The sequence below is a fragment of the Zootermopsis nevadensis genome, unplaced genomic scaffold (assembly GCF_977971745.1).
Source record: "Zootermopsis nevadensis isolate Lab colony 2312 unplaced genomic scaffold, Znev_1.0 Znev_ptg000004l, whole genome shotgun sequence".
Taxonomy (NCBI): domain Eukaryota; kingdom Metazoa; phylum Arthropoda; class Insecta; order Blattodea; family Termopsidae; genus Zootermopsis; species Zootermopsis nevadensis.
This window is the reverse complement of record NW_028259136.1, coordinates 9,438,992-9,462,193: the sequence shown is the minus strand read 5'-3', so window position 1 is coordinate 9,462,193 and position 23,202 is coordinate 9,438,992. Positions and strand designations below refer to the sequence as shown.

General features: G+C 41.0%; 4 protein-coding genes across 13 annotated transcripts; 1 reads left to right on the top strand and 3 right to left on the bottom strand.

The window, feature by feature from the left end:
* Positions 1–380: 380 nt before the first annotated feature.
* Positions 381–4,763, bottom strand: LOC147874847 (BLOC-1-related complex subunit 8 homolog). 3 transcript variants are annotated; one of them, XM_087342764.1, is made up of 4 exons: positions 4,623–4,763; positions 3,521–3,698; positions 3,035–3,142; positions 381–880 (listed from the first exon to the last, which is right to left on the bottom strand). In XM_087342764.1, exons 2-4 carry the CDS (start codon positions 3,673–3,675, stop codon positions 691–693), a joined length of 453 nt encoding a protein of 150 aa, XP_087198890.1. In that variant the 5' UTR covers positions 3,676–3,698; positions 4,623–4,763; the 3' UTR covers positions 381–690. The 3 variants fall into 3 exon arrangements, with proteins under 3 accessions (XP_087198890.1, XP_087198891.1, XP_087198889.1); XM_087342765.1 differs by having other exon boundaries at positions 3,521–3,627; positions 4,623–4,756; XM_087342763.1 differs by lacking the exon at positions 4,623–4,763 and adding an exon at positions 3,808–3,949.
* Positions 4,308–6,008, top strand: SsRbeta (signal sequence receptor beta). Of its 2 annotated transcripts, XM_087342759.1 has the most exons (4): positions 4,308–4,451; positions 4,665–4,895; positions 5,445–5,528; positions 5,786–6,008. In XM_087342759.1, the coding sequence occupies exons 1-4, from the start codon at positions 4,308–4,310 to the stop codon at positions 5,924–5,926; spliced, it is 600 nt and encodes a 199-aa protein (XP_087198885.1). In that variant the 3' UTR covers positions 5,927–6,008. The 2 variants fall into 2 exon arrangements, with proteins under 2 accessions (XP_087198885.1, XP_087198884.1); XM_087342758.1 differs by having other exon boundaries at positions 4,308–4,895.
* On the bottom strand, positions 4,578–18,049 carry LOC110840900 (peroxisomal multifunctional enzyme type 2). 4 transcript variants are annotated; one of them, XM_087342750.1, is made up of 17 exons: positions 17,938–18,049; positions 17,163–17,246; positions 16,499–16,636; positions 16,119–16,271; positions 15,501–15,645; positions 14,922–15,049; positions 14,577–14,693; positions 13,983–14,182; positions 13,489–13,549; positions 13,252–13,415; positions 11,817–11,940; positions 11,466–11,638; positions 10,895–11,071; positions 9,986–10,147; positions 7,401–7,542; positions 7,054–7,151; positions 5,941–6,372 (listed from the first exon to the last, which is right to left on the bottom strand). In XM_087342750.1, exons 2-17 carry the CDS (start codon positions 17,215–17,217, stop codon positions 6,256–6,258), a joined length of 2,154 nt encoding a protein of 717 aa, XP_087198876.1. In that variant the 5' UTR covers positions 17,218–17,246; positions 17,938–18,049; the 3' UTR covers positions 5,941–6,255. The 4 variants fall into 4 exon arrangements, with proteins under 4 accessions (XP_087198878.1, XP_087198876.1, XP_087198875.1 ...); XM_087342749.1 differs by lacking the exon at positions 17,938–18,049 and adding an exon at positions 17,425–17,613; XM_087342752.1 differs by lacking the exons at positions 5,941–6,372; positions 7,054–7,151; positions 17,938–18,049 and adding exons at positions 4,578–4,785; positions 17,425–17,616.
* Positions 18,050–18,775: 726 nt separating this feature from the next.
* LOC110835122 (protein lethal(2)essential for life) lies at positions 18,776–22,460 on the bottom strand. 4 transcript variants are annotated; one of them, XM_022075038.2, is made up of 4 exons: positions 21,861–22,460; positions 20,563–20,775; positions 19,694–19,915; positions 18,776–18,949 (listed from the first exon to the last, which is right to left on the bottom strand). In XM_022075038.2, the coding sequence occupies exons 2-4, from the start codon at positions 20,773–20,775 to the stop codon at positions 18,830–18,832; spliced, it is 555 nt and encodes a 184-aa protein (XP_021930730.1). In that variant the 5' UTR covers positions 21,861–22,460; the 3' UTR covers positions 18,776–18,829. The 4 variants fall into 4 exon arrangements, with proteins under 4 accessions (XP_021930730.1, XP_021930729.1, XP_087198888.1 ...); XM_022075037.2 differs by having other exon boundaries at positions 21,944–22,243; XM_087342762.1 differs by lacking the exon at positions 21,861–22,460 and adding an exon at positions 21,801–21,825.
* Positions 22,461–23,202: the final 742 nt, after the last annotated feature.

Genomic DNA, 23,202 nt, shown 5'->3' with positions numbered 1-23,202 from the left:
CAGGACCTGCCAAACATGTAGCAGGAGTACTAACCAAAAAATAACCAAAATGATCCTAACCATGAATCACCAGTATTGTTCCCAACAAACTGTGGTCAACCAGTGTCCTTGAAGATCTAAACATGATTTTGTGATTGTAAATAAAATTTTCATGAAGCAGAGTCCTTGAGAAGCTAATAGTAGATCATACAGTAAAGACTGCACCAAACCCTCCATCCAGCCACACCTTCGTCTTGGATGTGACAATTTCCCTTCAGGCTTTCTAACCACAATTTTCTATTTGGTGGAGAGCACAAATCACAAATTTTCTCACTATGCAATTTTGTTCACATATACATAGTTAAGGGCAAATAGGGTCCTAAGACAAGAATTATAACAAGTGAAATTAAACATTTAATAATGATGATTGTGATAATAATTAAATTAAAAGTGGCACATGAACACAGCAACAAATAATATACATCACTCATAAAAGTCTTTATCCGTTTCAGAAATCAGCCTAAAAAAGGAGGGTGAAAGAACTTAAACCCTGCTTTCGTTTTACATTTAACACAGGCACTTTACACTAAAGAATAAGATGTCATTGAAAGCCCTCACCAACAACAAACAACATGTTAAGCTGGTTGTACTCAAGCTGATGGTGTGCTAGTCAATGTGCACACGTAGCAGGGTACACAGTAAGCGGTGGTACTACTGATGTATGGTGTGGGAGCGCTGCAGTTCAGCACCAGCCGAATGGCGTGTTGTAGCATGCGCCATCATAGACTCAACACGACTGGCTGTCTCCCGCAGCGCATCTGATAGTTCGGGCAGATCAGGCAAGTCCAGAGTGATGTGCGCAGACAAACGCTTGTACACAGAGCCTGACTCCTTCTTGTTCCTGTAGGAACAAATATCTTTGAACAGAATGAGCAGTTGATTGATCCACTGGTTGCTTAGCCGCCTGACTGTGATTAAGAGATCAAGTGGCTAAAAGGGTGAATGAACTGACTAATTGATTCGTAGGCTATTTAATAATTATATTTCAACTGTACAAATTACTTAATACTAAATGGGATTAGGATTATTGTGAATGGAGGATCCAAGACATGAAATTGTAATCTGAACAAAATTAAACAAACAGCGATGCAAATACATAGTAATTAAATGGCAAATTTGAAGGAAAAAAAACATGCACAAACAATATTGATTATATAACTATCCACTGCTAATACTGAAGTGCCACTACATTCCTTGGGCAACACCAACCACCCACTGGTTTCTTGATTTGAACACCTTCCCAAAAAAACAGCACAATTCATGAAGCTCCTCATTATGTAATTTTCTCTCGCTGCCTGTATGTTTCTCTTAGTTACATGTATTCTGCTCGTCACAGACATCTCTTACCTTTATTCTTCAGTGCAAGACACCAAGTTTAACACCCACACAAAACAGCAGGTGAAATAAGTAGCCATTATTATCTGTAATTAAGAACTTTTCCAAAAGCAGGAACTTTGAACAATGAAGCATGAACTGGCATTCAACCTAATAGAGGAAATAAATGTCCTAAATATACTGTCTCTTAGTATAACGATATTGCACAGTTCAGTATCACCTCACAATTGAATAAATATAGTCATTTCTTTCACTCTGATGTTGGAAACATACATGGCACCTATCACACCGTGCAAAGACGTCCATTCGACACAGCCCACACTGACAGGTTAATATTTCCCACTTATAGGACCACAGTTCCCTTGTTCTGTAGTGTCCTCTGTATCAATGAAACATTATGTCCATGTGACCATGCACTCTTTCTCCTACACAGTGACAATTCTAAGGCCATGTGATATCCCCAATTTCATCATGATCATGTAGTGACTGCTTACCATAATATACTACCAACATAATAAACAGCAGGAAGCAGCAATTACCTGGCATCTCACAGCATTAGTGGGGGAGCCTACACAGACAAGACATGCAACATAAATCACATGCGTTGCGCATATGCGCATGCCAATCCAAATGTTCTTGGATCAGCACACAAGAACAAAACACAATTCTAACACACATGAAGAATCACAGCAAGCTACATAAAGGTGAAAAATCACTAACACACTGTCTGACAGGTATTCTACACTACTGTGAATGAAACAGTGATCCACAGAGCAATAAAATTAATTTAGTGTCCTACAAAACAACTCATTACAAAGATGGTTGCCTGCGACGTTGCACAAACTGATTTTTACATTAAATGGTGCAACAACCTGCAAGACAGCCACCTCCATATTCACTATCATAAGAACCTCAAAACTCAATTCAGTAATGGCAGATGACAAAGTTAAAATGAACAGAAGATCAAGAGAACTGAAATGGTAGATATTCACACCAAATTTCACAAAGACCAGTCAACTGCTGTGTAACTGAATCAGGCTAGATGGACATACACATGCAGCTTACTTAATTAATAAGACTGCTTTATAAGTCATTCAAAAACCACTGGATCAACTGGCATATTCTGATACACTATGATCAGATTCAACTGGAAGATCTGAGGAAACTGACAAAAAAAAACCCTCTTCAGTCAGGACAGCAAATCCCCTGCTGAGACTTGTGCATAGGATGTAATTCATTTGAGAAACAGGAGTGCTAACTCCACACTGCTATAATTTACTGGTAGAATCACTCCTTCCCAAACGAGGATTTGCACAGAATAGTTTTGTCCATGTACTACACAACAATTCAGATCATTTTTTCCTTACGCATAGGAGATATTTATTTATGGGGGATTTACACTAGTGACAGACTTCCTTCCTGTTGCTATAAAACAAGTTTGTGTCCCAAATTCCCCAAACCCTATTTCCTTCATGTATTCTAAAACACAGGTAACCCACAAATTTAGCATTCTGTACTTGCTATAGTACATTCTTTTCCAACTGAAACACATTTGCTCATCTTACATTCAGTTCACATATGAATAAAATGGGAAGAACCCTGAGAGAAGGCACAGACAGACCACAGAAATCACATCCACAACATTCACAATAACACACACCTGCGAGCTTCTTCGTACTTAATCTGCTGTCGCAAGAACACCGCATTCTTCAGCAGTTCCTGTATGTTACCAAGGTTATCCTCTGCCCCCTCCATAGACTTCACTGCCCTGGAGAACAATACAACTGCTGAAAAAACTACACAAAGTTCTGGGAAGGTCTTGTGATTCTCACTTTTCTTCCAAATCATATATATATAGATAGATAGACACACGCCCACACACCATATTTGGCGACTTTGTGTCAGGACTCAGGATCTTATTCCTTTGCCAGGCAGAAATGTCAAATGAATGAAGGTCTAAAATCACTAAGTTAATTGATTAAATAATAAGCTTTCCTTGTAACATAAAGAAATTACACTTCACATAATTCAAAATGTCAACTAGAAATGAGCAAGATGCTGCTACAAGCCTGTGGAAAAGTATTCACTTGGGAACAAGGTTCCTCTTGAATACTAGTGAACTAACAGAATTTCCTTTAAACCTTACCCAACGGCATACTCCACATCGTAGCAACGTCCCTGCAACTCATGATGCAGTCTGGTAACTTCTACCCTCTTCTCCACCATCGGGGGCAGTGCTTTGCGGACATGCTCCTGCAGGCGATAAAATGCGAGGGATGGTTCATTCGCGACAATGTGCATGTTTTCTGAAATCCTTTCTGTTGCTGTAAGTGAATGTAGACATAGTGTTTAGCATTAATATCTGGGACAAAAAAGTTACGTATATAAGTTCAACATAAACAACTCAATCCATGTTTGACACGTTTTCAAAACCTTTTTTAACTTTCATTTCCAATTCCGGGTCTGATGACAGAGACATCGACATGATTCTCAACACAGTTACATTATATTACCGATAACAAAGCACATCCATATGTGCCTAATAATTATTCCAAATAATCGCATACGAAGTACAGCCGATTAACAAACTACAGTTCTGAGTTACAAAGCATGTTACAAACTATGGAACTTCTAAACTTCCGTGTTTAACAGTGAAGCCAAAACAGTTTCATTTTAACATTGGCAACGGCTGGAACGGTATATTTTATCGTCATTAACTTTTAAATTGGTGACAATGAAGGGAACCGGAACTAATTTTTAAGTGCGGTCATTGCCAGTAGGAGTCGAATTACATGCTTTGTTGCTTGTGAGTTGGCAACGAGTTGGAAGTTTTGATAAAGAAGTGCCATTCCGTTGGGAAAGATTCGAAGTACTCATGCGTACAACACGTTGGGGAGTGTATAAATTAATATTTCGTTAAAAGTCTTGAAAGAATGAAATTTCTAAGTATTTTTGTTCTCGCAGCCCTAGCTGCTTATGTAGATGGTAATGAGGAAGAAGAAACGGGTGCCAGATTGCTAATTTCGAAACAGATACTGAATAGATATCTGGTTGAAGACATGGACATAGTAGTTAAGGTTAGTACAGCTGGGATATTTAGATGTCATATTGTTTCAGAAAAATTATCGTCCGGTTGTTTTTGCAGAATAGAAATTTTTACATATCATAGGCCGTTTATGTTACAAGCCAAAGAATATGGAGCATCTCATGATAATATTGTATTTAGTACCCATATAATACCAACATACCTCATAAACTTGTTTGATTATAACACACAACATTCTTTGCAGTACACACTATACAATGTTGGCACAAGTACTGCTCTTGGTGTTAAGCTGAGTGACAGTAGCTTTCACAAAGAGGCCTTCACTTTGGTGGGTGGTCAGCTCAACATCAAGATTGACAGGATCCCTGCAGGGACAAATGTATCTCATGTAGTAGTTGTCAGACCAAGGAAATATGGATACTTCAACTTCACAGCTGCAGAAGTCAACTACAGACCAACAGAGGATGCCTCTGAAGTGAGTTATTACTTGCATGGACCGTGGTCAAAATTTATAGAAATGTTTGTAATTTACATTGTGCTGGTCCTAAATTATATATTTAGAATGTACAGGAAGCCATTGTAAAATAATGAGCATAAAACACAAATTCTTCAGATTGATAAAATGATTTTCATTTTGAAACATTTAAATATTACTTGGAAAATCCATCTATGGACACCATACTTGTTTCTGTCCGCTTCTCTGATATTCAAAGCTCATAATTAAAATGAACTGAGGACTGAATATAGCTAACATCAAAGCTAAAATTGAATATTAATCTCCAAACTTCTTACAAGTCTTCCAAGTGGTGTTCCTCAGGTTTCACCATCAAATTTCTGCATACATTTCATTTTTCCAGAACTTCTTGACAAATACATATGCCACAAAGCCTGTAATCATGTAAAATTCCTAAGTTTATCTCTTGTTTTGTTTTTTGGGTTTCTGTTAACATCGTCACAGAGTTCTGTCTTAGAAACTGCTCCTGTAGGACGCAACAGAAATGCATAACAAGTCCTTCCGTTTCAGCTGCAAGTGGCCGTGACAAGCGAACCCGGCGAGGGTCTCATCATTGCCTTCCGTGACTATGATAAGAAGTTCTCTCCACATGTGGTGAGTCTCGTAACGCCAGAAACTTGATACTACAACCATTTTTGTTCATATTAATCTCTAACAAGACTGGCAAGGTGAACACTTTCAAGTATACCGACATTCCAAAGGCATTCTTCGTGTAATCTCACTGTTGCACTTTGATCTGTGGTTACTGTTGCATTGTAGGTTTCTCTTGCACTACTGTTATTCCAGGAGATTGTTGAATGTGTTCCAAATGCAAACATCAGTATTGATCAAGTCTTGTATTCATTTGCCAGCTGGACTGGGGAGCCTTCGCTGTCATGACTCTGCCCTCGCTAGCAATTCCATTCCTGCTGTGGTACTCCAGCAAGTCGAAGTATGAGAAACTCAGCAAGGCACACAGTGGGAAGAAGGAGCGGGGAACCTCTAAGGAGTGAATGTTAGTGTGATATGTATGACAAGATGACATATTTAATAAAACTGTTGAGCTTATACAAAAAAAAATACGTAACATATCCATCCAGTCTTATATACAGTTAAAGCTTACGCAAATGCATTGCACCACATAACAAATGTTAATATTCTACCAGAATCCCATCACCCATCAGTATGTAGGTAGTACTGTTGAACAAAACTAGAGTGGTTTAACATGATTACCTGAACTGCTGCTAATGTCTTGTACCCCAAATCATCGTAACTTCATAAGCCAATTTAATTCACACCACTCTTAGGGCAATATGAGTTGTGAGCAGTGCTACCAACATAATCACAGCTTGGACTCCTCCTTGAGCAACGCAGACAGTTTATGCGTCAGCATGATGTTCCCTGCTACCTTCAGTTTGCCCTGTATGAACGCTGCCTGCGGACTGAGCTTGCCTGATGCCTGCGCACAAACAAGTCACACTCTGAATGTGTGTTAAATTAACTGGCTTCACCCTCTGAAAACACAAACCTCAAATATAATTAATTTCAAGAGCTTGCACCAAAATTATAAAAATAACATCAGAGGCACTCCCTCGTCCAAGGAGTCCTACCGAATGTCCATAGATCGAGCTAACTGAAAAGTTGGGGACCCGTAAAGGGTACTGGAAAATGTACAAACACTGTTAAACCGGAAAAAGAAGAACATCAGAGGCAGTGGGACAAAAGTGACCAATTTTTAAACGCGGACCGTTCAGTTCCTGAAAGCAGTAGCCAAAAGCATTTACATCCTTGTACAACATATATTCTGGGAACAAAAGACTTCTTCTAGCATAATTTCCAATTTCTACATGCCAACAAACAAAGCCAAAAGTAAGACACCAAATTTGCCTGAGTAATAATGGATTCATTGCTCACAAAATATAGGTTTCCTCAACAGTTTCCCATTACCTCAGTGCACTCCAACATATTGCAGCAGGTATATCTGTGAGGACTTAATTCATACAGAATAGGCAGTGCTGCCCTTGTAAAACAATGAAGCTGACAACAGCTTAGAACAACTGTTCTCCTATATGTTGAATACTGACATGCAATAATATATTCTAACAATGGACAAACCAGATTCTGTATTTTGGTTACTTACAATCTGAACCATGTCATCATCGGCAAGTGTTAGCGTACAGTCAGGTTTACCAGCCTGTGGAGGTCCCTGGTACACGTTCGCTTTCTTCAAGTCCAAAGCTGTAAACAGACACCCTTATTACTCATAAATTTTACAGTAGTACCACAGCACTGGCTTTGAGGGACTGAAGGGAAACCACAACAAAACCCTGTCTCTCAAATGAGATACAAACCCAAGATCTGCCAGATATGAAGTAGGAGAGTTAACCACACAGACAAAACGTTTAACAGATGAAAGTTTTAAGTTAGTCTGTATAAAATTTACTCTCTAACAGTGCTGTAAATCCATGACAACTGTGTGATACATACTCCAGGTGGCAACAGTATTGCCATCTTTGGTGATGTTGTACTGGAACACACCACCGATCTTCTTGGCACGCTCTGGGTTTGCCGCAACCCGCTTTTTCAGCAAGTCAAACACACCATCCGAATCCAGCGCTGATGTGGATGCCTGCACCAACAATGCAACCTCACATTACAGTTTACAAAGCCACCAACATCATACACCATTTCTGCATGTCTCTAGGAACCTGTTAACTCTCTGGTGATAGAAAACGAAGGTCGAACATTGCCAATACCAAACAGCGTCACTAGCTGCAGGACCAAGCCACTTTGGCACAGTTCAAACACATCTGTATTTGTCTAAGATCCAGCTTAATATTATCCTCCCCTTAAATTCTCAGTCTTACTTATGTCCAATTTTCTTAACAGGATTCCCACCAAACTATGCATACATTATGTGTTTTCATCTTATGAACAACACATTTAGTCCTTTAGTTCACTATCCTAAGAATCCACTTATTTGATCCTTCAAGATCCCAAATAATATTTGGTTGTTTTCAAACACAATTTAGGTTCTTCACACAAAGAAAGAAACCATATTTTACAACCATACAAAAGTGGAAAAATATGGATATGATGTAACTTGATCTTTAGCATTACTGAGAGTAGTTTCGATGGTTACACACTCTGTAATCAATAATGAGTACTTCCTGAACGTGTTAAATATTTATGAATACTATATTTTTAGCTTAAAAACAAATGCAAAACCATGTTCATATTTTCATTCTATGTCAGGACATGAGATGTGCCTCTGAACTACAAATTCCAGTTTTCACTTCCCTCACCTTGGTGGACCTCATCACAGCAGGCATAGTGACTGACTGATGCAACCAGCATACATCAGAGCTACTCACTTGTGTTTCTTCCATGACCTTGAACACAGCTACTGTACTGTACTGTACATGTTATCAAGACAACCTTACATGTAGGCTAAAGTGCAAAGTCTTTCCTGCCTCCTTGACAGTGACTCAGCTAGTCAAAAAACTTACTGCTTTTACAAAACAAAGGTTCATTATTCTGATAGACAAAACACACACAAATGGCCATATCATGACTCGGCTCCACCCCCAGCTTCATGCCAAAATTTTTTTCCAAGTCTAAGCCAATTTCTGACCTAATGACATTTTACATAAACAAGTGTAGTGAAACAATGTATTCATGTGACAACTTCTCTTTGTCTCCCACAGTTCACTATTCACAAAGCACTAAGTGAACTGTACAAATCGTGAAGTTTGTTCCTCACTTTGCCCACTGAAGATGCAAATATCCTGAGAAATTGATTTGCAGATATTTACCATAAGCTGGAAATGTAACTAGGAAAGAGAAAACAAAGAAATTCCATAGAGCTTTTGAGTAACCTCTGAAGACCAACTAGATAATTAAAGAAAATAATTAACCCCTTCAGCCACAGTGAAGGTGCATAATATTCTATCAATCCATTGTTACCTCAAAGAAAACACAACACGTCTCCACGACAACACTAAACTAGTTAATGCTGCTTAGAGAAATAAATTACTGTTTATTCTGAGATCAATATAAAACCCACATTATATATTCTGTGGGCAAAATGCAGAGATAATGACTGTTACAGCAGGTGGTACATACAGTTACAACTCAGCTTTAAAGGGTTAAAATGGATCTTACTGAAGATGTGATACTAGCAATGCTGTAATGTTTGGGATCTTAACAAAAAGGAAACATAACCTTGTCACTGAGAGTAAGAAATTGCTAGGCTGAACAATGCAGGTTATCACAAGATAACAGAATATCAGTTACACTTTATATCGATTATAAACACAACTTGCAATCTGTAGGAACAAACACCACACAGCTCAGGCCTGCCTCATGGACTTATCTTGAACCACTTGAACACAATCCACAACCAAACACCCAGTATTTTAAAGAACCATTTTAATATTACACTCCCATCTATGAGTTGGTCTCTGAAGCCATCTCTTCCCTCAGGTTTTCCACACAAAATTCTGTACTCATTTCATGTCTTGCTCACGCATGCTGTATGCCCTGCCCATCAGAGCTTTCTTATCATTTTACTAAAAATCCAGAATTAAATCTTATATTTGGCTCATTAAACCCACACTAAATTAAACATTCTCCAACACACAATTACAGAATTTACATCAAAATGTACATTTATATTAAGTAAGCTTTACATGCAAACAACACAGCTCAAATGCTTCGTCATGTTTAGTAGCAGTGTACTGCATAATCAAATTGCATTTTTCTGTGAGGAACCTGCAATATGTGTGACTTTTTATTTCCACTGCATAGACATGAAATTTAACACAAAAATTTCATTGGAAAAGCTGAAAGGAAAACAGTACTTGGGAGATCTACACACACACAGACATTACTAAAATGCACCGTAGAGAAATATGATGTGAAGAAATAGATAGACTCAACCAGCTCATGACAGAGCATAAGGGCAGAATTATGTGAACGTGGTGAAAGGCCAGCAGCAACGAAATTTCTCACCAGCAGAACAACCATCATCAAAGATGATCTTGGCCCATCAGTCAGCCACAAAAACGTACCTTGTGCTGCGGGACGGATGCCTCGGTGAGATCGACATATGCGCCAGATATCACCACGCTCCCCGTCTCTTTCACCTTGGTCTGAAAGTGGATACGGTTACCCTGTTGCCACATGTCAGTCTGTAGTGTCTGCCCAGGGATAACCGGCTTGCTGAACCGAGCCTGTAAACCAGTGACAGTCATCATTTTCTTCATACCCTCACACTCTGATGGCCTGTGTAGTGCAACGATCTAAACCATATTAATGGGGATATCAGGTTGCATCTCAGTCCAGTTTCTGACTATCCTTCTCAGGCTAATCAGAGTTCTCCTCAGTCCCTCCAAAGAACTTCCAGCATAGTAACATGAAAATTAATATTACTGCCCCTTTCCAAATTCATACCCATTCATTATCCTCTCATTCTATCTGATGCTATATAACCTCTGAAAATGAAACAGATTCATGAAATAACATCATATTTAACAATCTCTCTGATGGAGAAAAAGTACAAAGAACTTACAAAGCAACAAGATGATAAAATTAAAAAAAAAAGACTGAAATGGTAAAATGTTATGAACAGTCCTCCAGAATTACAACTTAGAAATCTACTATCAAGCCACACCATTGCACCATGCTTCACATGAATATTTTTTTACTTACGATAGGCCTCCCTTAACGTATCCACTGTGAATGGGAGTCACGGTTATGAAGTATTCCAACAGGGATGCGAGAAAATAGGAAAGCATGTGGAAAGAATAAGAAAGTACAATGACTGACATCAACTGAACTGTACATCAGACACGGAAGAGGCAAGTGAAAAATGCTGTGAACACAAACAATCCATAGAACAACAGAAAGAGGGTGCTGGAATGTTATCATGAGAATGTGAAAATAGGAAAGCCCCAAAAAGAGATGTTTCTATTACACACCTTTATGGCTTTGAATTTGGTTGGATCATTATCCGCATACTGCTGTAGGACATGGCGGGCTGAGAAGCCCAGCGAACACAGACCGTGCAGGATGGGCCGATCAAATCCACCAAATGCAGCCACATTCGGGTCAATGTGAAGTGGGTTGCGGTCTCCAGACAGTCGGTAGAGTGCAGCCTGCAGGAAATAATGTTGAAGTAAAGAAACATTGACAATTAATTTGTAGGTGTGTTTATGATCTCTCTCCATACTAAATTCTACAGACTTAGCTGCAGTGTTTCATTAGTCATAATTTTCACACACAGCAATAAGTGCAGATTCAAAGCAGTCAGCATTTTCAGTCTACATCAAATAATCTTAAGGATGCACATTTTACAAAGCTCTATCACCACAAATATGTCAAGATCTTAATTAGATTGTGCTTCTTCTCCATATTTCACACGTTAGTACTACTGACAGAAGAAACTAAAAATACATACACAGAATAAGAAAAGTTACATTCACCCCCCCCCCCTCAAAGAAAAATAACCAAAGAGCCTCACACGTAACACATGCTTCCCTCTATTCTGACCTGATCAAGAGACGTGTGTTGCTCAACAGACAAATCAGGAATCCGCTTTGGTGGTTCTGCTGTTGGCACATCATAGGGTGAAGTACGCTTGTCTGTAACACCCTTCATTCCAACAGCAAATGTTGTCAGCAGGGACTGTGCCACCTTCTCACCACTTTCATCAAATGTCTCCACTGCAATAATGACAACAGACAGCAACTGAATTTGTATCACCTTGAAGACTAGACTTTTAAACCACTTATATTCCCCCTAGCCTAGACAGATCAAAGAAAAAGAGACACGTTACAACTGCACGAACCAAGTTGACAGAAGTTACAAATGGAATGATCATACTGCACAATTTTATCTCACCTTCCACCAGCACAACAGTCCCAGATCCCTTGTCCAAGATATCCACCACCTTGCAGTGCACCTCAAGAGTCCCTTCACTGTTGATGGGACGCAGAACCTCCAAGTACTGCTCACCATGCAACATCTGGCAACATAGCAGCAACACGATCCTCCTCAGTCAACTCCAATTATGTACTCAATCGTTTCTCATTCCTTTGTGCCTCATCAGCAACCCTAAGGTTCATAATCCAATCAGTCTCTACGTCGAAACCACTGAACTATCTTTAAGTTAGCAGAACTTCTCGAATCCATTTAGTGGAAAGAAAGAAAGAAATACTTTATGATATATCTGCAAAAAACAACTGAATACTGTCATTTGTTTACATGACCGAGTGGCATGCCAGTGGGAAGCATCTACACTCTGTGCAGCTCGCTGAATCAGTGTGAATTCTATCCTCACTCTCTCTATGGTGCAGGATATTCTTTGAAAAACTGACTGTATACTTGGCTTGTCAAGAAATAGCCCACTTTCTTTATGGAAGCCAAAGATTCATCACTGAATTCACAAAAGCCTACCATAAGACTAACCTGAGCCAGCATCCAGTTTGCTCCACAGATTCCTATCTCCCAAAGGTCCATCTTAACGCCATCCCACCTACGCCAATGTCTCACCCACAATCTCCTCCCTTCACGCCTTCTAACCAATATCTTGTAAACTCCCCACCCCTCCACAATGCGTTCCGCATGTCCCGCCCGTCTTATCCTCCTCGATTTAATCGCCCTAACAGTATCAAGTGAGGGGTACAGTCCGTGAAGCTCATAATGCAATTTTCTTCCTGCCTCTTAGGTCGAAATATCCTAAACACTCTGTTCTCAAAGACCCTCAATCTATGTTCCTCCCTCAAAGTGGGAGACCAAGTTTAACACCCATACAGCACAACTTTTGTATCTTTAGTTTTCTTGATGTGAGATGAGAGGACAAAACATTTTGGACTGAATGATAGCAAGCATTCCCCGAGTCCACACCACACTGCTCAATTACAACTTCACTAGCATAGAATACGACCTGAATGATCCTCCGTTGCACTGAACAGAAAAACAACCCACAGCAGTATTATTTTTGCAGAAGCTGGATCTGCTTTCATTCCATGAGGACCAGCAGACTTTTAATTTCTTCCTCACTGCATGTACAGTGAACTAAACAAGTCAAGTGCGATGGAGACTGGCTATTATATTCGTAATAGACAAAGCACAGGCAGTAAAATGTGCCTTGCGTTAAGATATATGGACATGTTCAGCTGCGAAGGCAAGAAATGCACATACAGAGATGAAAACACAGCAAGAAGATTGTGAGGTGGCTCAGGGTTGCATCCGAAGGCAGGCTTCGAAATGACTGATGCTGAACCTTGCGGTTATCCTCAAAAGAGTCTGCTTATCAAGACATAACCTCACTTACCCTGGCAGGATTGAAATCCCTGCCACTGAACACCTCAGCAGTAACACTAGACTCCATCACGGCAGACACGCCTTGCAACACGAGGAACGTCGGCAACGCAGAGAAGTCTGCGTGGCCTTCATACAGGAATCTCAGGTCACTTGGGTTGGTCACAGTGCTACCAACTGCAATAAAACAAACACATTACTTGTCTGTCACACTGTCACAAACACACGCACATAATGGCACATTACTCACCTCCCAGTGCATACAGGATCAGGTCACGAGGAGTGTATTGGAACTTTGTCACAACACTCTTCTGGAAAGGAAATCAGGACCTTAAACCATGTTCACAGAATAAGTGTCATCAAAAAGACAAAAGAAGTTCAAGTCTGCACAAACATTAGCCACCATCAATACTTGGATGGCAGCACCAGCCATTGCCAAAACTAATGTACACCTCATTTAACAAAATACTGGACCTCCAGTGGCGTAAGCCACAATGAAGCAGTCAGCTTCTTCCAACACCATACGCAAGAAACACACAACTGAAGTAACGTAAACCACGTACTACAATTATGGCGACGGGCTAAAATCCTGTACACAATAAACAAAATTAATTCTGCTCATTCATATGTCTTATACTACACTCCCTCTATACACCTCCACTGGATGGTGCTTAGACACAGGGGTAACTTGAAGAATTACTATCTGAAAGCATATGCAAAAAACTACATCGAGTCATAACTCACGCCATCAGAAGAAAGCCCAGAGTTCAACTTCATCTGCTCCAGAACGGTCATCAGGGTACCAGATGCCTCCTGGATGGACTCCAATTTAACGGCAGCAGACATATCTGTCACCTTGCCCCAGTTCTCACGAACAGCCTCTGGCGTCACCAGCTCATTCATCTGCGCACGCAGCAGGCCGCCCGGTGAACGCACCAGATAACCTGAAGGTTGTCAGACAAGAACGCATCCTGATGGAAAGTTCTGCCGACACTCAGCACGGGAGGTAAACGGTTCTCTGCTTGTCTATCATTACTGCGCTTCATGGCTATTCCAAGCTGTCTCACTGAAATCAGGACCCTTGCAACATGAATCCGGTCATTCTACCGCTGTTGACACATCTACGGAAGTCCACATGCAGATTCTGCGACTTATCTACGATTGTGATTTGCAGTGAAAAAATCATTTCTGCATTTCACTGAAAGAGCAACAACAGACCCAACCTTCATGACCCTAATGAAATGCAGTCCTGTTTTGGACGGCATCACATGACTCAGAACCAGTGGTGTCGTTACAGGTATCGAGCATATTCCGAACAGGGGTGCCACTGACACTTACATTTTCCTGCCCAGCCAGCAGCAGACTCGATGATGGAGCCAGTCTCCTCACAGGATTCGTGACACAGCCACGCGACGACTGGCGCAATCAGCTCTGGGCGCAGCTGCGCAAAGAAATCTGTGCAACAAACAAGTGACTTATCAGTATCACATTAGTGTTTATAATCATGAGACAATATTAAAAACTGCTGATAACAGATCTCCAAAACATGAACTATTTATTACAACTGATAATATGACAAAAGGGTGAATATACTTCCAAAATGTACTGTTTGCATCACTTTGATGTTCATTTATTGTAAACAGAAGTGACACACTGTCAGGCTTTAGTATCAGCAGCACCCACCAGGTGGCAGGATGTCTTCAGTAAGCCGGGATGCCGCAGTTGGCACAATCACATTGCAGTGGATGTTGTCCTTCCTGCCCTCTATCGCTAACGTATTGTTCAGACCGACCAGCCCCATCTTGGCAGCACTGCAAACATAAAGAAAACATACATGGACTCCTCCTGAGAAATGCATAAAGCGGCCATCACTCACACCAACTTTCTTATTTGAGAACAACTTTTCAGCCGCACGAATTACACAGTCCTGAAAGGAAGAGCGATGGTGAATGACGAACTGGAGAGGATGTAGAAGTGACCCTCGCTTATATAACACACTATACCGGTATCTGTCTTGAGGAACTGAGGGGGAAAACAGTTTCTACCATTTCTGGCAACCAAAGACAAACTTTTATTTTTATAAATAACCAGAATGTTAAATCAATATTTCATAGGCGGGGGGAGGGGTGTATTGTAATTAATACTTTTAAATCCCAAAGATATTCAAAGCAGAACAGATTAATGTCCAAGATATCACGCACACATTATACAAATGATCAATCCTATGAAAGATAAATATACTGAAGTGTCATGAACACCGACCTGTAGTTTGCCTGCCCAAAGTTCCCATATAGACCAGAATTGGAGGATGTCACAATGACGCGTCCATACTTTTGTTTACGGAAGTGAGGCCACGCGGCTCGAGTTGCCTTGAAAGCACCTGTTAGGTGTACGTCCTGAATTAAGCCTGCAACATTAACAAATGATCATTAAACCTCAACAGCACTAGTAACTAGACAAAAAAGCATGCAAAACCATCCCTGAACTCAAGAAATCTACCATATTCCCTTTTCTTTTGGCCTCCTATACAAAATCAACAACAGACAAAACAGCTCAGCATAGCAGACAGTATTTGTCAAGGTTTTCCTCAGCCTCTCTAGGCAAATGCCATGGACAGTCTCTTGAAACTGGTCAGAACCACAATGAGAATAGACGCTTGTGAATTTTAACTCTTTCAGAATTAGTCTCTGCAGAAAAATGATATTCCAATTTCACTAAACTATCAGACTTTAAGGTAAAATGGCCCCTGGGACAGCTACATAATATCCAGTGACTGGCGCTCTTAGTTTTCTGACTGACTGACTGTAGCAGTCCAAATACACTGAAAGTACCTCACAATCTCATATTATGGCCAAGAATAAGATTTAATCTCAAACATACTCCAGTCTGCGTCACTAATCCTGGAGAATGACTTGTCCCGCAGGATGCCAGCATTGTTCACTACCACATCTACTCGTCCAAACTCTTCCAGAGCCGTCTGTATAATCTTCTCTCCATTCACCACAGAATCATAGTTGGCTACAGCCTTGCCACCTACCAGAAACAAAACAATCTACGATACAAATGCAATCCCGCGGTGCTGCGACTTCACCGTAAAACAGAAGTTGGAAAGGAAAGGGAATCAGACGGAGGTGGTAGAGGGGGACACAAGGAAGCAGTTTGTAAGAAGGAAGGAGAAAGAGAAGAGGTGAGAGGACAAACAAGAAACTTACATGCAAATGCAGTAGCAGCCAACAAGCATCATAATGCACTAAACCCACCTTTGTGCCGGATCTCTTCTACAACACTGTCTGCTGCACTGCTACTCTTCCCATCGCCATGGCGACCACCACCAAGGTCATTCACCACAACTGATGCTCCACGCTCCGCAAACAGCAGGGCATATGCTTTACCCAGGCCTGAAACATAAAGTCATGGCTGGTCAGAATTATGAGGAACTGGCACACAAGAAATGATAAGTGGGTGAAACGACACACAGAACTGTTCATTACAAGAAGTTGTAAGCAAATGCCATGATTAATACGATTATGAGACAATGGAAACAGACAAATGATAAAAGAGAAGGGTATTAACTCACCTCTGCAGTGCACACATCACATGGCATGTGGAGTCTCATCATACTTTAATATTATCATGACAACTTTTATCCATGGAAATGGACACACACAAACTGGTACAATTAAAACTGGAAACATACTGTTGTAGCAGCCCACACCCTTCAATTTCATATTTTTGTCTTAACAAATGAGGGAAAGAACTATATTTTTTTTTTGTACAATATAGTCATTAATGAAGTTGAAACCGCGAAGACAAGAACGATAACCTTCTAAAACAATTTCGACAAGAATTAAATATTTCCGAAAAAAGTCTTGCATACTAGAAACGCGATCAGGCACAAACATTATTTTCGTGTACGATAATCACCTGCACCAGCTCCTGTAACTACAACCACTCGGCCATCGAATCGCAGATCTGTCATGCTTAATAGGGCCCTACAGAAGTCCGAACCTGAAACAAGACGAAGTTGCGTGACCAAACACACGGATAAGGTAGTACAAGTGCAAGATTAACCAGTACTTCGTATCTTGTTTACTTTCGTGTGTATAACTGCGAAGTCATCGTCAAGAAATAATGTAACCGTTAAAATTATAATACAACGCACAAATTGCTAAATCTTACTACGTACGATAAATCCGCCGCTGTCTAGTCGTAGACTCCAAGACACAATCAACTACCACGAGATCATCACAGTTCGTGTGCTTGTGTTTTCAGACCTTCGCATCAGATACGGCCAGTCTGCTGTCTGACATAGCTGCAAAACCTCTGTACAAGAAATATATACTTTACTTCAAAACAGGTTACGAAAGTGATCGACGCAATTTCGCTAGTCATTCGTTCCCATATCGATATATTTAGATTAATGCAGTGCTACCAATAGTATCAGTAGATCTAGCCCCGCGCGAAAATGTTCGAAAGCTACAAATGGCATTTTACATGTCTGAATGTAGAGTTCCCAAATTGAGATATTTCCTTGCCCTACTTTCATATTTTATACCTTGTATCATAATATCCCATAGAAACTGTACTTATTGCTTTTATCTTTCTTAACTCATGTCGCAGTTTTCCTGCCTATGTTATTAATACAGAAAAGAAACATGACTAACTTAAAAGCATGAAGTAACAAGGGGAATATGCTTACTGCCTTCATCACCAGAGAGATCGCCTAATAATGGTGTCAATTTATATTACACTACACTGCGCAATATCCCACAACGCTGTCATCTTCACACTCTTTTCCCACGAGCATCTGCTCTACACAAGGAAGTTAAATCAGCAACTAGGATGTGTCTTACTGAAGAACATTAGGAAAGAGCACGCAAATTGAAACAATGAAAATTAAATGTGATACTGAAAGCTGAATAAAGCTAAAGCAGTGTTAAATGTATTTTTTATAAATTACTATGATATTTTAATGTCCCCAGTCCAAGACTGTGGGATTTCATGTCAGTGACAACTTCAGATCAATTTATAAGATCTGTCATTAGTAAGATGGGATGTCTTAAAATTCAAGGTCGTGCAGACACATGTTCATGAATTTCTTATCTCATACCATCACACTGACAGTCCCGAGTTTCAGGCACACAAAGTTACAGCATAACAAAAGCATGTGAGTCACAGTAAGAATTAAGGTTCTCACAGTGGCGAGTACGAATATGACTCGTTTTCTGTGTTGTAATGCTACAACCCAGAAGACAGCCATCTTCATGTGACTCACAATTTATTTATACTTTATTTAACGATGCAGTCACTAGCTGAGACTATATAATGTCGAGTGAGAGGATGATAGTAAACAGAGAATTGGAAAACATGTGGACAGAAGTGATCATGGCCTAATTTAAGGAACTATCCAAGCATTTTCTGGAGGGACTGAGGAAAACCACAACAAGCCTTCGTCACGATAGCCAGTCTGCAGGCCAAGATCTGCACCCAGGACCTGCCGAACATGTAGCAGGAGTACAAACCATTCAACTATGATGTTTTGTGTGATTCACAAGATACAATTTTATTACACATAATCAACATAAATGTATTCATGATTCTGATTTCACTTCTTTGGGTGCCTCCACAATCGGCTGTTCAGCTGCCTTCAGGGCTGGCACGCCTGTCTGAACGATGGTAACAACACGTTCTCCAGATGGCGGTGGGAGTGACTACAAGACAATTTCAAATGTAAGTTATAAAAAGTTTATTACACTGCAGTCTTGGTGCGTTCACTACTCTCGGACTTTACTCTGCTTTTGAAACTTGTGAGAGAATACGATTGAAGCCTAGATTGACTGAAGCTCTTCATGGTTTTCATCAAATCCTTCTGAAGACTCCTAGTATAATGAGTTGAAATATCTGATGGACCATGACAACTCTCCTGCACAGTCTTTACATTTCAGTGTTCAGAATTATACTGCCATTTTAAGGTACACACCAGTACAGGTGAATTAGAGTGATTAAATTAATATAAGAGAAACTGAATTCGTTATCTGTATTTTGTAAGGTATCAATTATAAGGTGCAAGAAAGGCATGTCATAAATATTTTAATTAATTTGCCCATTTTTCACATCACAAAGGAGGATGTTTTAATATACCTGTCAAGAATACAAATTTTTCCCATAATATTCATAAACAGAATTTCAATATAAAGTATCAGAATATTATCTGTAGGCCATGGGATTCCTTTAGCCTCTTTATTATTGACTTCCGTTATGCAGAATCCTTCTTGACGTCTGAGAATGTTTGCAAACAAAACGTGTTCCACCGTCTGTCAACAGTCAAAGCTAGCTAACTAACAAATTACTTTTCAATAACGAGGAATACTTTACCATGCACCTACAGAAGCTTTATCCAAATAAAAACTTGTGATGATCAAATAAGGTCTTAAGGTCAGGCAGTGATACCATACCTTCTTGGGGGCGGTGACAGTGAGGACACCATCTGATGACAGGCTGGACACAATGTTGCTGATCTCAATATCCGCTGGCAAGACGTAGCGACGCACAAAGTGGCGCGACACAAAGCCATGTTCATCCTGCTTCTCCTCGTGTCTGCCCTCAACAATGACAGTGCTGTCAAGCGTCTTCACCGTAATCTCACTCGGTGCAAACTGCTGTACGTCCAAGATCACCTGCGTAGGGATCTCATTTATTTGCAATTCCTAGCGGGTGTTGCTACATTCCTCAATAAATCCATATAAGGCCTCTACTTTCTAGATATTGCAACAGTGATCACATACTTTAGATCATGGTCTACTGGGTTCTGACACTGCGAAGACTGGTAGGCAGTTATCAACATTTCAGAGAAACATTCTACAGATGCAGTGTTACTCCAAAATGTGGTAACCACCCACCAGTCTACACAACTTCACACCCTACAAGAACAACATCTGAATTTTCACTGCCATGAGAACCTCAAATCTGAAAACACCTTTCAGTGAATTTTCTTGTATCCATGTTTGAAGCTCAAAGCCTAGGCTCAGGACTGAAGTTCTAATTTGAGAGTTTCTCATTTCATTTACAGACCAAAGCAGTTTCCTGCCAAGATACAAATAAGTCTGTGAGACTTGGGTAATTCATGAAACAATCATTATTTTAATAAAGCAGAGACTTTCGTTTGTGAAAACTTTCTAGTCATTTGAATGACTACGAATGGCACAGATGCTGTTTGATAAAACAGTGGGTCATCCATCCACTGCAAATATTCTTCATATACTCACCTATTCATCCATTCGCGCATTGCATTCACCGACACATAATCAACCAACGCGATGCTCACCTGGAATTTCTCCTTGTCGGCTGTGATGTTGGAGGAACCGCTGTCTTGCCGGGTGATATTTCTCCAGGGGCGGATGTACCCGGTGCGGAGCAGAGAACGCGGATGCAACAACTCGTGGTGCCTCAACCCTAACCCAAAATGCTGATCCAGCAGGCGGGAGGGTCGATCCAAATCATCCCACCAGTCATGAAACAGGAGTGGAACCAGTGACATCTGTCGAACACTGGACATGTGAACTTTCCATAGCAATGAACTCTGCGAGTCATACAGCTCACCTAGCACTGTTAGATCGGGGAGGATCAAGAGGGTTGCGACGTGTTGGGCGTGCAACTCACATGGGGAAATAAGCGTACAGAATTTTAGCGGGGACTCCTCTCTGGATACTGGTCATTTTCAAGACCAAGAAGATGGATCTTGGGGAAATAGTTGTGAGGATATGAGGTGGACGAAACTACTTCAGAGGCAAACTTTGGTAACTGATATGTTGAAAGTTCAAGTTCTTGTAGAAGATAAGAAATTAAACAAAACTCTCTCAATCTGAACAAGCATTAAGGCTTTGTAAAATAACATGAGTCAAAACTGGAGGATGCAACTAAATCTGGAGTACACACACACACACATATACATATATCACTTCAGTGCGGGAAACATAGAAATAACTCTGTTTATTGCAGGTTGAAGTGAGAGCCACCGGGTATTTACACTTGCAAGAATCTGTTTATATTAAAAACGAACAAAGTCACCAAATTCCTTCAATTCCTCCGCCCATTCCATATCGTATACTGGAATATTTTATTCACTGTGGCCTCGACATCAAATGGTAGAATGTTTAACAAAATATGGGCGGCACATCCTGTACCTCGAATGTTAATTTTCAAAATTTCTGGTCTGGGTTTGTTCCTCTCCTTGCAGCCCCTCCGAAGTTTGTGTTGCAGTTGTCCCCACAAAAGGCAATAATTTTGTCTGATAGCTTGTATTTACACAGTACATTCATTATGCATGTCGTTAAAACATCAGCGTTTCGCCTTCTAAGTTAAGGAATTCAATGACTTCAGTTTAAACTCTTTCTCTGGAGTATTTAGCTTCCCGTTTATTCCTTGTCGGGACAACGGGGCACCTCCCTCAAAAAACGGGACGTGTGGTCACTCTACTTTAAGGGGCAAGAAATTGTGAAATGAAAGTGAGGTTAAATTTTGACGGGGCAGGAGATGCCCCGAGCAAACAATTCCGTTTCTCACCACACAATCATTCGCCCTGAAGATGGAGGCAGTACGATCCTCAGAAACGTTGGTTTCTACCTGTCAAGTCCACACGGCGTTAAAACGCAGATCAGAAGACACGAGAACAGCAGTAACTAGCATCTGGTGCGAAGGCCACTCACCGTGCAGCGTCTGCTGTGTCGCTCCGCGTCTAAAAACTGCGTCGCACTTCGCCTGGCGTCGCCGTCGTCCCTCCTTATATACGCGTCCGGCTGGAGCGTCGTAGATTGTTCCAGACGCCCGCTGCAGCCTGCATGTGCGCCAGGCGTCTAAATTTGGACGCGCCGAATACGGCGTCACCTCTGACTCACACACAGAATGTTCACAAAGGCGTGTCCCTGTAATCCGGACCGGCGGGCCTTAGTTTGCACACCCCTAACATAGGATGCATGTGAGGGACCAGAGACTGTTCGACTTGGAAAAAAAAAGTTAGAAAGGCAGCGAAGTAGCACGCCCGCCACACACTTGAAACCGCAGACCGTCTTTCCACTCCAGAAACCAGTGTTCGGACCAAAACCTTAGAGCTGTTGGTTGCATTACGAAAGCAAACAGAAATATCATCATGAGGCACAGCTCCACGTATTCCTGACCACTTAGGGCCGCTTTTCTGCTGTAATGAGTGGCCCAGAGGTGACCGGACCTCGACCCAGGAGCGACGAAGAGACCCCTTATCAGCCGTTCACCATCGTTCATTCTGTACACTCCGCGTCTGGAGGCCGTCTCCTGCGTGTGGGCGTTTGGAAGAAAATAAGTTTTGTTTCAGATGTTGCCTGGCCTGGCGTGGACTTCCACTGACGACAAAAACCTGTGAATTTTGAACAAATACTGAAACGATGTAAAAATCTGATTGAAGGTGGTTTCTTAAGTAACCACTCTACGTCAATGGGTTTAGGTTGGAATATCGGCGTGTCGACAGAATGTAGTCGGAGGAATTCTTGTCCAAGTGCGTCCACAAATTACCAACAGACAGCAAGCAAGGAGCAATCTGTTGGCAACAGAAGCGGCAACACTGCGACGCGGAGCTCTGGACCACTTTCACCCCGACACGAGCGCAAGAATGGCACAAGGCGACCAGTTTCGCGCGTAAACAACTTTTTGGTTCCATGACTAAACAGCACACGGGAAAATTCTCACACTGACGAACGCCCACATTCACAATACTATAAAGTAATCAGCCGCGTTAACTGGTTACCGTAGTAAACCGACGTTTCGGGAACAAACTCTGTCCCCATCTTCAGGGTTTGTTCCCGAAACGTCGGTTTTACGTGGGCAAGGAACTGAGACAATTGTCTGGATGTCGGATCTCGCGTGGTAGCAGATTTTGAGCAACTTAAATTCTATCTCCGATAATGACAATGACTTCGTGGATTCAAACTTGTTA